General features: G+C 43.9%; 1 protein-coding gene across 3 annotated transcripts in view; it reads left to right on the top strand.

Moving 5' to 3' along the window:
- Positions 1 to 11,853, top strand: part of Shc (SHC-adaptor protein) — a 99,087-nt gene that overhangs the window by 76,855 nt on the left and 10,379 nt on the right. For all 3 annotated transcript variants that reach the window (XR_010950553.1, XR_010950554.1, XM_067771368.1), the window contains exons 4-6: positions 2,598 to 2,829; positions 2,901 to 3,052; positions 11,401 to 11,783. Coding sequence is in view for 1 of the 3 variants with exons in the window: in XM_067771368.1 (XP_067627469.1) it covers positions 2,598 to 2,829; positions 2,901 to 3,052; positions 11,401 to 11,783 (767 nt within the window). In the remaining 2 variants the exon portion in view is untranslated. The remainder of the gene's footprint in view (positions 1 to 2,597; positions 2,830 to 2,900; positions 3,053 to 11,400; positions 11,784 to 11,853) is intronic.

Below are 11,853 nucleotides of genomic sequence, written 5' to 3' on the forward strand. Positions count from 1 at the left end.
AATAATAAGCTTATCTCTATGTTGCTCACTTTCCTTGCTACAATTTTAGTGCAGTTTCAGAGAAAATTTCCTGACTTTATGTTTGGTTCCAGCGCTACAAACAAAAAGAAAAGTTGAGTGATAGAATTCTCCTCGCACAAAATTAATACGTACTGTACCGTCCAAGTCTAGTATTATACCCGTCCTTTAAAATTTGTCTCCCCGAGGTAGGATACATATACCGGCTTTCGAGGGCACGTACCGAAGAAGATGAAGGTCAATTATATAGCAACTGGATTGCTCTTTGTCTTCTGGAGTTCGATATATATTCGACGAATAACGCCAAGCAATGAGCCAACAGACAGCTGCGTAAATGGAAAACTATAGATACAGCGCTTACCGTCGTGCTAGCGGAAGTTATGGAAACCATCAAAAAGGTCGAATCCTTCAAACCATCAAAATAAACCTATCTAGCCGAGGTTCCGATTCTTTCCCGCGGTAGGCATGTCTGTAGTCACAGACTAAAATCCACACACCTAGAACAGGTGCACTCGAGAGCTTCGTAAAACTATTCAGCGTTCAGCGACAGATATTCTGCAAAGAAACCAGTCAACCAGTTTCAGCTCGTGCTTCAAGCAGTAAGCATTTCGTGCGTGAATTCTGTGCTCAAACATTCTCTATGTAAACACATACTAAGACAAAAAAAGTATCGTTTGCATTAGAAGCTCTGCTGGCGTTGTGCTCCACTAACCTAGAAGTTTCGACGTGGTCATACCAAATCGCCCCGACATGGTTGGGTTAATACCTTAAAGGTGTTAATTTCCTGAATGGTCCAAAACCATTTACTCTTCACATTTCCAAAATATGAACACAGACAAGAGTGGGTGAACCCTACTGAACGCTGGGAAACTAGCTAGCAAGCCGATATGCAATAAACATCCTCTTAATCTAAGCCGCCTGTCAAACAGATAAGATCGCAACTCCACGAACAAAACGGCGAGATCTGGAAACACAAAAACAGCTGTTTGATCGGGCGATATATCAGCAGGCTGTCAGTGGCATCGGCAGGGAGTCGGTCATCTCTTTCATCAACTCCCGAAGAGATGAATGATGTAATTGAAGCTCACTCACCATCTATCATATATAAAGGATGGTCGCGTTACTCTGGCACAACTTCGATCTATGTCCTGTATGAGAGTTCAACCTTCAACATACATACTGAATCCTGAAATACCCGTTCAGATGCATCTGAAGTATCCCGCACAATGTGAAACATCTCTCTAGGTGTTCTATGAAACCAACTTTTCTTGCTTCGATGTGACTGAGATCCGTACGAATTGAAACGCCAGGCTTCCTAGGACTGCCAATAATTGATCTCGCTGACAATTGGAACTATAAAAAAGTATTCCTGCTGTTGAATGGCATCCCCTTTATTTCAGTGTGCTGCACCAATTAGCGAATCTTCTGTTAGTGTGACAGCAAAGCTGAAAGCTTCTGATAGTGACAAACCTCCTTTGATCACCGATAACTCTTACTAATTAAACACCACAGGCTGGAGTTAAGCGCTAAAGGCCATCTCTATACATGGTACTTATGATTGGAAGTTATTAGTCAATTCAGGAAGACGGGCGAGAGCTTAACTTGTTGTGGAGCCGGCCTGATTTCTTCTTGCTCATATGGCTCCACTTTAGTCCCTTCTTAAACTGATAAAGCAACCACACCGTGCAGACAATTTAGGGTGCCATACTGCCTCTGCCTCGAACTCTGAAGATCTAGAGGATATGGATCGCGTTTAGTGCATCAATTTGATACGAATTCAGTCGTCCACTTACCCCTCGCCTTAGGTACAACCATCATCGCCTTCCCGGTCCTTGGACATCCCATCCCGGAGTCTAGCCACCACCGCCGTCATAGCTCTTTGGTGAGAGCCAGCGTCATTTAATACTCTCTCTTCGGGCGTGATCATCACTACCTCCGTTATCACCCCTTGGCGAGGGCCACCGTCATTTAATACTCTCTCTTCGGGCGTGATCATCACTACCGCCGCTATCACCCCTTGGTGAGAGCCACCGTCATTCACCGCCGTCATCGCCATCTGTTAAGAGCCACCGTTAGCTAGTACTCTATATCTCTCTGCGGGGAACCGCCGTCCTTGGATCGTAATATTCTCAGTGGGACCTGGGGAGTGGGACCTCCACCCGACTCTGGATTGACTGGGCTTACCTCAGCCTTTGACCAAACCCACCTCTTGAATTGCTTGTTCAAAGCTGGCTGAGCGTCAGATATGTATATAGAAAAATTAATGGTCCTTGTCATGAGGCGATAATTCCTGGAATCATGGCTTCATACGTCCTGCAGTTATGACTTACACTTAATTCAAATGGGCCGTTTTGTGAAAGGATCGCGTGTTTGTGGAGCTTAGACCTCTAGGAAATTCAGTTTTGAATATTTTTCCACAAATTGATGTGGAACAATCCTATAACGAAGGCTCTCCTTTTTGGGTACTTAAACATTTGTGGATCTTCAAAGAACAAGAGAAGGTGTTTCTGTTGTCTCATCAGAATATTATTTTCATATTTGATCTATTCAAAATATAACACAAAACAAAAATATTTCAGCGAATGCATAAATCGCGTCTGCGAAGCAGCTGGTCTCAAATCAGCTGGAAAACGTCGCTTGGACAAGAAAATCCTACACTACATATCGGATCGTCCGCACATGCAGAATGCAGGCACAAATGTCATCATTAATGTATCGAGTAGGGCGCTAGATTTAGTGAATGCGGAGACTGGCCAACGTATAGCGAGTCATAATATGCCACATATATCATTTGCATCTGGCGGTGATTCGGTGAGTTTCAGACGCCATTTATACATTAAATTCTTATTCATCAAAGTCATGACTTTCTTTCCTCTTCACAGGACACTTTAGATTTTTTGGCGTACATTGCCAAGAATGACGACGAGTGGCGCGCCTGTTACGTGCTTGAGTGCATTGGCGGACAGAGTGAAGACTTAATATTGACAATCGGCAAAGCGTTTATGTTGCGTTTTAATGCCATCAAACATTTTAAGTAAGTAGAAAAATCTGTGTTTTAATGTCTGAAGAAGTTTTTAAAGGAATATGAAAAGTGCATGCATCCAATTCAAAAGTCACTTAAGAATCGAGACGAGAAAATGTAAAATTCGACCGACCAACTCAGTGGTATTGGAATTGCCTCAAATTGTTTAACCCTTTTAAGATGTTATAGCCATTCATTTTTCAATTATTAACAAGGCGTGTTGGATGTGTTTGTTTGGAAGGGAGTAAGAAGGCTGTGTTCCTTAAGTGGATTTTCCACGAAGTTTACACTTACATTGGGTTCCTTCAACCAGGAAAAGTTAGAGTTTAGTCTGCGACACTACCCTAGCAAAGCTTTATAATATATCAGTTAAACGCGAGTCTCTGGCGGCTTCCTCTCCTATTATTGTGAATTTAACTCCCAATCTTCCAAAGACTATTCATAAATGAACTGACTGGCATGCCGGTCGCAATTTCAACAGGTGTTGGCTGAGTGTCCCTGACGGCAACAGAACATCAAAGGCTGATTAAGCATTAAGCATAATATTATTGTCTTCAGATTTAACGATATTTATACATTAATGTATGTGCTGCATGAGGTTTTTTTTTTTTTTTTTTTTTTTTTTGCGGGGAGGCTGAAAAATGCCTAATGCACCATAATTGCTGCCGTCGCCGCAACCGTGTGTCCGTAGACTAAAAAACAGCCCCGTTCTGGAACCGTCGCCCACCCCGGCACCACTTTCGCATTACTTCAGGGTGGCGTTCCATATTTCTCATTTTTTAAGAGCCTACTGTTGTCCCTGCGTCCAGGTTCCCGCTATTTGCTCTGAGTGTTCATTTAATCGCCACTGCTTCGCATGCGCATTTCTCTGCGCTCCTTCTCAGCATCCATCAGGCGTGTCATTACTATAAATACAATTTTGCTCACTGCTGTCCAGCACTCTTTCCTGTTGCACATATGTGATACTAAATTTCTCGTGGTAGGTTCCTCCCCAAAGACTCCATGCAAGGTGAGTCTTTCTTCGTGGAAACGGGGGCAGTGGAACATGACGTGTTCTGCGTTTTCTAACTCCGTGGTACACATTGGGCAATGAGGATCTTCCTCTATCCTACACTTCCATAAATACTCTTTGAAACCGCCATGTCCACTCATTATCTGCGTGAGATGGTAGTTCAGTTCGCCGTGCTTCCGCTCATTCCATTGAGCTACGTTCCAAACTAGTGTGAAAGTCCAACGCCCTTTACTCGAGGCCTCCCACCGTTCTTGCCACTTAGCTATTGTTTGTGTCCTTGCTCTTTTCTTGTCTTCTTCAGATGGTCGCTCGATATTAGTGTTATACAGATCGGCCATTTCGCTTGCCAGTAAGTCCACTGGGATTTTCCGGGTTAGAACCAGGATCGCGTCGTCGGACACCGTCCGGTACGCTGCTAATATATATTTTTGATGGGTCTGGTTAGATCCATACCACACTGGTGCTGCGTATAGTATTATTGAGCTGGTTACTGTGGACAATAGCTGACGTGTAGCTTCGCTCGGACCACCAACGTTAGGCATTATTCGCATAAGAGATCCATTAACTTCGGTAATTTTCTCCCCCACCGCTCTGAAGTGCTCTTTGAAAGTTAACTTAGAGTCAATGTGCACTCCTAAGTATTTTAAGGAATCCTTTGAGGTGATTTGGTGATCCCCGACAGTTAAGACTAACTCGTTCGCCGACCGTTTGGAGCTTACTAATACCACTTCCGTCTTTTGGCTAGCCAACTCCAGTCCCGTTTTGGTCAGCCATTCCTTTATTCTTGCTACGGCGTCATTACATAATGCTTGAAGCAGGTCCAGTTTCTTGTCCACTACTACCACTGCAATATCATCAGCATATCCCACAATTTGCGTGTTTTCTGGTAAATCAATCTTTAGCACCCCGTCATACATTACATTCTAAAGCGCTGGACCGAGAACAGATCCCTGTGGGACGCCTCCTGTGATTTTGTACTCTTTTGCTCCTTGATCCGTGTCAAAAAGAAGTACTCTGTCTTTAAGATAGCTACCTATTATTCTACGTAGGTAAGCTGGAGTGCCGAAGCTTTGCAGCGCTGCCATTATCTGCATCCAGTTCGCAGTGTTAAAAGCATTCTTGATGTCCCACATAATCAGTGCACAGAACCTCCTTTTATTTTGGCCTCCAAAGATAGCTTCTCTAGCTATATTGACGACTGTTTGTATTGCATCTACGGTGGATCTTGATTTGCGAAATCTATATTGACTATTCGATAAGCCACCTGGTCTTTCTAGAGTCAGCTGTAGGCGCTCACTAATTATACGCTCGAAAATCTTCCCTAGGGAATCCAGCATACAAAGTGGCCTATATGAGGATGGTTGGTCCGGCTGTTTACCACGTTTCAGCAATAGGACAAGTCTTTTTCGTTTCCACGGGCGAGGGAACACGCCTTCTTGCATACAGGCATTAAAAAGATCAGTAAATAATGTAGCCCTAGTTGTAATCGCGGCTTTAAGAGCTATGTTTGGTACTTCGTCGGGTCCTGGGGATTTGTTATCAGCAACTCTTTTTGCAGCGTCCAGCACCTCTTGCTCTGTAATTTGCGAAATTTCCGTACTTTCTATATCCTCGCTTGGATAAACCCAGCGATCTTGCGCCGGGAAAAGTGTTTCAACAATAATATTCATCAGTATCGGGCACGTAGGTTGCTGTGATATCGGTCCTTTAACTTTGGCCATCACAGTTCTGTAGGCTGATCCCCAAGGATCTAGGTCAACATTATCCAGCAGTTCCCTAAAGCATAACTTCTTGCTCTTTTTTATGGCATTTTTAATTGCCTTTCTTCGTGCGACATAGGTGCTGTGTAGCTCCGCATATCGTGGTGATGAGCGTGCCCTCTGCGCTATTCTTCATGCTTTGTGACATTTTCTACGCTCTTCCGCAATTTCGTCATTCCACCAATATACTGGAGTGCGCTGTGCTTTTCCGCGACTTCTGGGCATGGCAGCATCACATGCCATACATAGCAACTTAGTGATTTGAACCGACTGGTCTTCCGCGTGCGATTCTCGTACTATGGCGTCCTTCTAGATAATGTCAAATATTTGTGGGTCGAAAAGGTGCTGTTTCCATTTCCTACTTTGTCGATGTCTTGCTGCTACCGTTCGTGGAGTTTCGAGCAGCTCTACGCTAATAGCTTTATGGTCGCTGTGTGTGTAGACGTTGCTTATGGACCATTTTGCTCGTCTTGCTATTTCGCTGCTAGCGAAGGTGAGATCTATAATGGATCGTCTGGTACCTGTATCGAAGGTATATATCCCTGGTTCATTTAGGAGTTCTAGCCTCAAAGAAGTAAGGCTTTTGAGAAGAACTCTTCCTCTTTCGTTGGTTCGTCTACTTCCCCACACAGATGACCATGCATTGAAGTCTCCACACACTAAAAGCGAGTGTTTACCTCGTGCTTCAATGGTGATCCCGTATATCATATCTTCGAACTCGGCGATGGTCATGCTCGGAGGGGCATAGCAACTGAAGACGTATATACCGTTGATTTTTGCCCACGTGAATCCTGCTACCGTTGGCGTCATAATTTCCTGTGGGAGAAATTTCCCTGGTGCCCAAATTGAGGCTTTCCCTGCTGAATCTGAAAGCCAACCCTGCTCCTGGCGATTTTTGTATTGTTCAGAGAGTAACTATGTCATATCCTCCTTCATAGACTGTTTGGGATAATAGCTCTTGGGCTGCCTCGTAATGGTTTAAATTGAGCTGCAATACCCTCATGAGACAGTCATTTTGCTGCCCTCTCGTTGTGGGCATTTAAAACTGCCTGCTGAATGTTGTCCCCCACATAGCGCGCATTTCGGTGCGTTTTCGCAACTTGCAGCCTTATGACCTTCCTGGCCGCATTTCCTGCATAGGCTAGACCTATCTACAGTCTCCTTACATTTCTGAGCTATATGCCCGTAGCCCCAGCACCTATAACAGCGTTTCTCGTCCTTGAGCTCTCTAATTCGGCAGGAAACCCATCCTACCCGGATTATTTGCGTATTAAGAACCGCCTTGGCATCATCCGCTGTAAGGCTTATAAGTGCCGACTTCGTGCCACTGTACCCTGTGCGTATGCTTTTTATGGCAGCCACATCTGGAAGTTTGATGTTGCATTGCTGGTGGAGGGCGTTGCAAATCTGCTCGGGCGTAGTAATCTCATCGAGATCTCTGCACTGTAGTGTGACCATTTGGGACTTTGTTTTAACTTTAGCCGAGTCCTTTAGTACCGCTTCAATTTCGGCTTGGTACGCGCTTGTTTTCCCATCTTGCGATTTTTTCAGCTCTAGTAACAGCTCTCCTCTCGCCGTTCTTCTAATAGTTTTGACGTCATGACCCAGGGATTTTAATTCGTCGCATCTTCTCACTTTACGCAATATGTCGGCGTACGTCGCATCCCCCGCCTCGGAAATGATGATTGCATCCAGCCTAGCCCTAAGTGCTTTTTTCTTGCTCTTCTTTTTAGCTAACTGCCACTCTCCCGTCTTTTGGGCTGCAATTTCCTCTTTCCGCTCCGTCTCCTCTTGCGTTTCTTGCCGTCGCTTGTGACCACCCACATGCCCTGGCAAGACGTCTTTTAGTGTAGTAGTGGGTTTTACCACGTTGTTCTCCTTGGTCGAGTACGAATTATTCCTCGGTCGCTTTCCTGGGGGTGATGGACTTCTATCCTTGGCACATTCGCTTACACGCAATTTATGTTCTAAATTCTTTACCTCTAGGGCCGACACGATGTACAGCACTTTTATTACGGAGGCCAAGCGCTTGATTTCCGCGTGTATATTATTACGCCCTATGAAGAACTGCATCAAGTCCTCAATCGCCTTTCCTAGTTTGGTCATCTTTTTTCTCCAGGGGGTTTTGCTGACTTAACGCAGCTGACGCCTGCTTAATTAGCTCACTTAATAATGGTGTGCCCGTTTGAGCCTTGCTGTCGGAGTTCTTTTTGCAAAGCTTCGGTGTCGCACCCGGCGACAACGCTCCTTGCTTGCTTTCGGCCTCCTCTCCTTTGGGTTTCGTTACCACTTGCGACGAATTGTTAAGGCCCCCAGCCGATGGGCGAGCTAGCTTCCTTCCTACGAATGGATTGAACGCCATTTCATTCTCCTGTGTTTGGTTTTTTTTTTAGTATTGTTGTTGCTCAGCATTTATTTAATTGGGTCCCCACTTGAGGCCGCTATCTTGGTCGGAGTGTGCAGTTACCTATATAGATCCCGTGGTTGTCTATGCGAAGGCAGGTAGGCCACGTGAAGGTTGACGCAGTCCCTCATGAAGACTGCGTTCAGAGCCAGATCAGTATTAATCGGGAGGATCTCAACCGAACCTGCACCACCAACTTAATGACGGACTTTGAACGCACCCCAAGGCCTGCCAAGGTTTTAACGGGACGGAGACGAATGGGACATTAACCGGAAAGTCATTTCGACGGTGTGTCAAGCCGTGTACTGAGATTTCCGAATGCCACATTCGCCAACCCTTAACAAACATATCCGAGTCGTTGATTCCAGTATACCTTAATTAAGACCTTACTGGGCTCAGTCTAATACTCTTTTCACACAGACGGCTTATTGAATAATAAAGGCAATTTTCTACATTAAGACGCTTATTGAGCTCAATCTTCACTACCAAATTCGAATCTATAATTATTTCATTAGTAGCTAATCGAATGCCTAATGAAGTCAAAAGCACAATGCAACTCTGTTGGCAGCCTTCCGCTTCTTAGTTTTTGGTGTGTTCAGTGCTTAAAAATGTCATTTGTCAAAGTAAATGTCATTGTCTACATGGCGGAACGATACAAGGTGGCCGCATCGAACAGCTGATTATACCCTTTTTTATTTGATTTGATACATCAACTACCGGCGCAGTACGATTTTGACATTTGTCCATCGAACTTACAAGTACATGGAATTTTTTATGTTTGTAGGTATGTCACCATGCTGCCACCTTGTATCGTTCCGCCGTGATTGTCTGTCATATAGCATTGTCATTTTATTCTCTTGCCATTTCATCCTTCATACTAATCGAGCAGTTACTTCTGTGTGAAAGCAAAAAATTTACGATTTCATTATAAGGTGAGATGAGATCATTAAGTTTCTGTGTGAAAACAGTATTAATGTGACAATCACCTTAAATTTACAAATAATTTACCTCTTTACCTTCCTGAGGGTCTACTGCGTGCCGTTTCCTCCCCCAGCGCAATATATAGCTACCCCAAACCCAATTGTCAACCTCACTTATCCGTGGCGAATCCTGTTTCATTAACAGCCGAGGCTCTAGCGACCCCGAACTCCTCATACATCTAGGGGGTGGGAGGGCGATATGGCATAGAAGGTCGCATGTGGTCATAACAAATCGTTCCCGAGATGGTCGGGCTTGGTACCGGAACGTACCGGATCTGCATCCGGCAAAGGACCATCAACTCGATAACACTCCCCAAGGCCTGCGGGGAGTGCCATTAATTTGGTAGGTTTTGCAACCGACCACTTTCACATTGCTGCGAGGTGACGTACGATATATCTCATTAAGAGACTTCTGTTATCCGGGCGTGCATGTTCCGGCTTTTTTGCTCTTAGTGTGGTTTCTACAAAGTTGCTGTGCTCTCTCTATTTCTTCTGGGCCTACCAAAATTTTTTCTGCAAAATCATTGACCGCAATTCGGTAGATTTTTTGCTCGAGCATTTGTTGGTTTAAGAAGCGGCGCATGCAATTGAAGAGAATGTCTTCAGCATTACTTCACATGCATTGCACGCACTTTTGGATCTTCAACCTTTTCCATTTTCTGTATGTAAGTAATTTTTAAAATACCATCCATGTTCTGAAAGTATATGGCCAGCGTTGTACTTTATCTCGGCAAAGCTTCTAATCATGCTTAAGTATCTACGATTAGTGTCGCTGTCTATCAAGCTTGTTGATCCTTTTCCCAGCGGCCTGCCACATCCTTAATATTTCCTCCTTGTTTTCTTGACTAACGGCTTTCCTGCGCTTTTGATCAGCCTAATTTTTTGCTTCCATTAGTTTTCTTCTCCCCAGCGGCAATAGGTCAATGGGGATTGTTGAAGTGATCTCTTGTACGGCTGTTCCTGTTGTGGTACGCTCAGTGGAGGCTACTCTAAGAGTTTCTCTTCAATGTACAGATGTTAGGAGCCTACTACTTTTTTTCTCCGGAACTGTCCCCAGTCCGGAGCCATACAGCAAAATAGATATGGTGATGTCCAACAGTAACTTCCTTTTGCTTTCTGCTATTCTTCCAATATTGCCATCAATCTGCTTTGCAACGATACCTGCATAAAATCCTTCTCTAACTCATGCTGAACTTGCGGCCTAAAAAATAGTGTTATCTTACGCTTAATAGTTAACTGAGGCTTTATTTCCAGAGAAAATTTTCGAAGCAAACCTCTGCGGGCATCTACTTTTTTTTAAAGGTATTAATTCGTGTTTGTTCTGCTATCGATGGAGTACGCGCGAGTCTAGTCACTCACGTATTATAACGCGATTTGTTCATGTCATCGTCCATTTAAAAGTTTAATATTCCATCCATGGGTGAAGACCAAGAATTGTCAACCTCACCTACCCGTGGCGAATCCTGTTTCTTTAACAACCGAGGCTCTGGCGACCCGAAGCTCCCTATGGATCTAGGGGTGGGAGGTCGAGATGGCTTAGAAGGTTTCATGTGATCATACCAAATCGTTCCCGAGATGATCGGACTAGTACCTTAATGGTGTTTGTTGTCGTAACGTACCGCATCAATATCTTCTAACGGCAGTCCGAGGAAACTTGGTGTTTGAAAAGGGTTTGGCCTAAGATTAGGTTATTAGAGGCGTTGATTCGACATTGCTATTGAAAAGATGGTAGTAAGGACGTCTTCGATTGCGCCTATTTATAAAGCATTTTTCACGTCTGCCTGGATCTGCATCCTCTCATAACGGCCTTTGCTTATGGCGAGTTTGAGTCCCCTTTAACTTTTCCAGTTAACACTAGGTGTCAGGGAACCGTGCCCTCGAGATTCTGGTCGAACTCCAGTATAATTTCGCTGGCTATCAGGTAATTGCAGCCTGTTGAAATTGGTATTTCTTTCGCTGTTGTAGATGACTTATTCACAGCCAAAATGCCGCAGTTCTAGTGCGTAGAGTTGGATTTCGATTCGATTTTTAATCGGTTTAATCGATCTTTTTTCTAGAATCGTTACAATTTTTTAGCCTTCGAAGTTTTGATAATCTTACAGTTAATATTGATTAATCAAAATGGACAGAAAATATATTTATTGTAATTTTTTATAAAATTTACCTTCACTTTATTTTTACTAAATGTTATTTTTTATTTACAGAAACCAAACCGTTTCGAATCTCAATACACCATCGGAAAATAGCAAAGACTACTACAATGATTTACCCGATAAGCTACCGCCAGATCTATTGAACGAAAATGATTTACCACCTGAATTGCAACAAAAATTACTACTGCAACATCAGCAGCAACAACAGCTACAGCAAACCCAACAACAACAGTCACAATTACCTCAACACAAAATAGGGCAATTGAATTTGAAGAAACCACGAGATCGTCTTAGTAGTAATTTGATTGATTTGAATAGCCCGCCACCCAATCAGACTACAGCTAATATGAGTCTCAGCAATTTCGATCCGATGGCCGATACAGAAGGAGCATGTGCTTTGCCACAAGCGCCTGTGCGAGATGTATTCGATATGCGTAAGTTGGAAAAATTAAATAAGGTTCCGCCGTAGTTGATGTCACAGGCACTCGATATTAGTTACAGAGA

The sequence above is a fragment of the Eurosta solidaginis genome, chromosome 3 (genome assembly GCF_040869045.1).
Source record: "Eurosta solidaginis isolate ZX-2024a chromosome 3, ASM4086904v1, whole genome shotgun sequence".
Taxonomy (NCBI): Eukaryota; Metazoa; Arthropoda; class Insecta; order Diptera; family Tephritidae; genus Eurosta; species Eurosta solidaginis.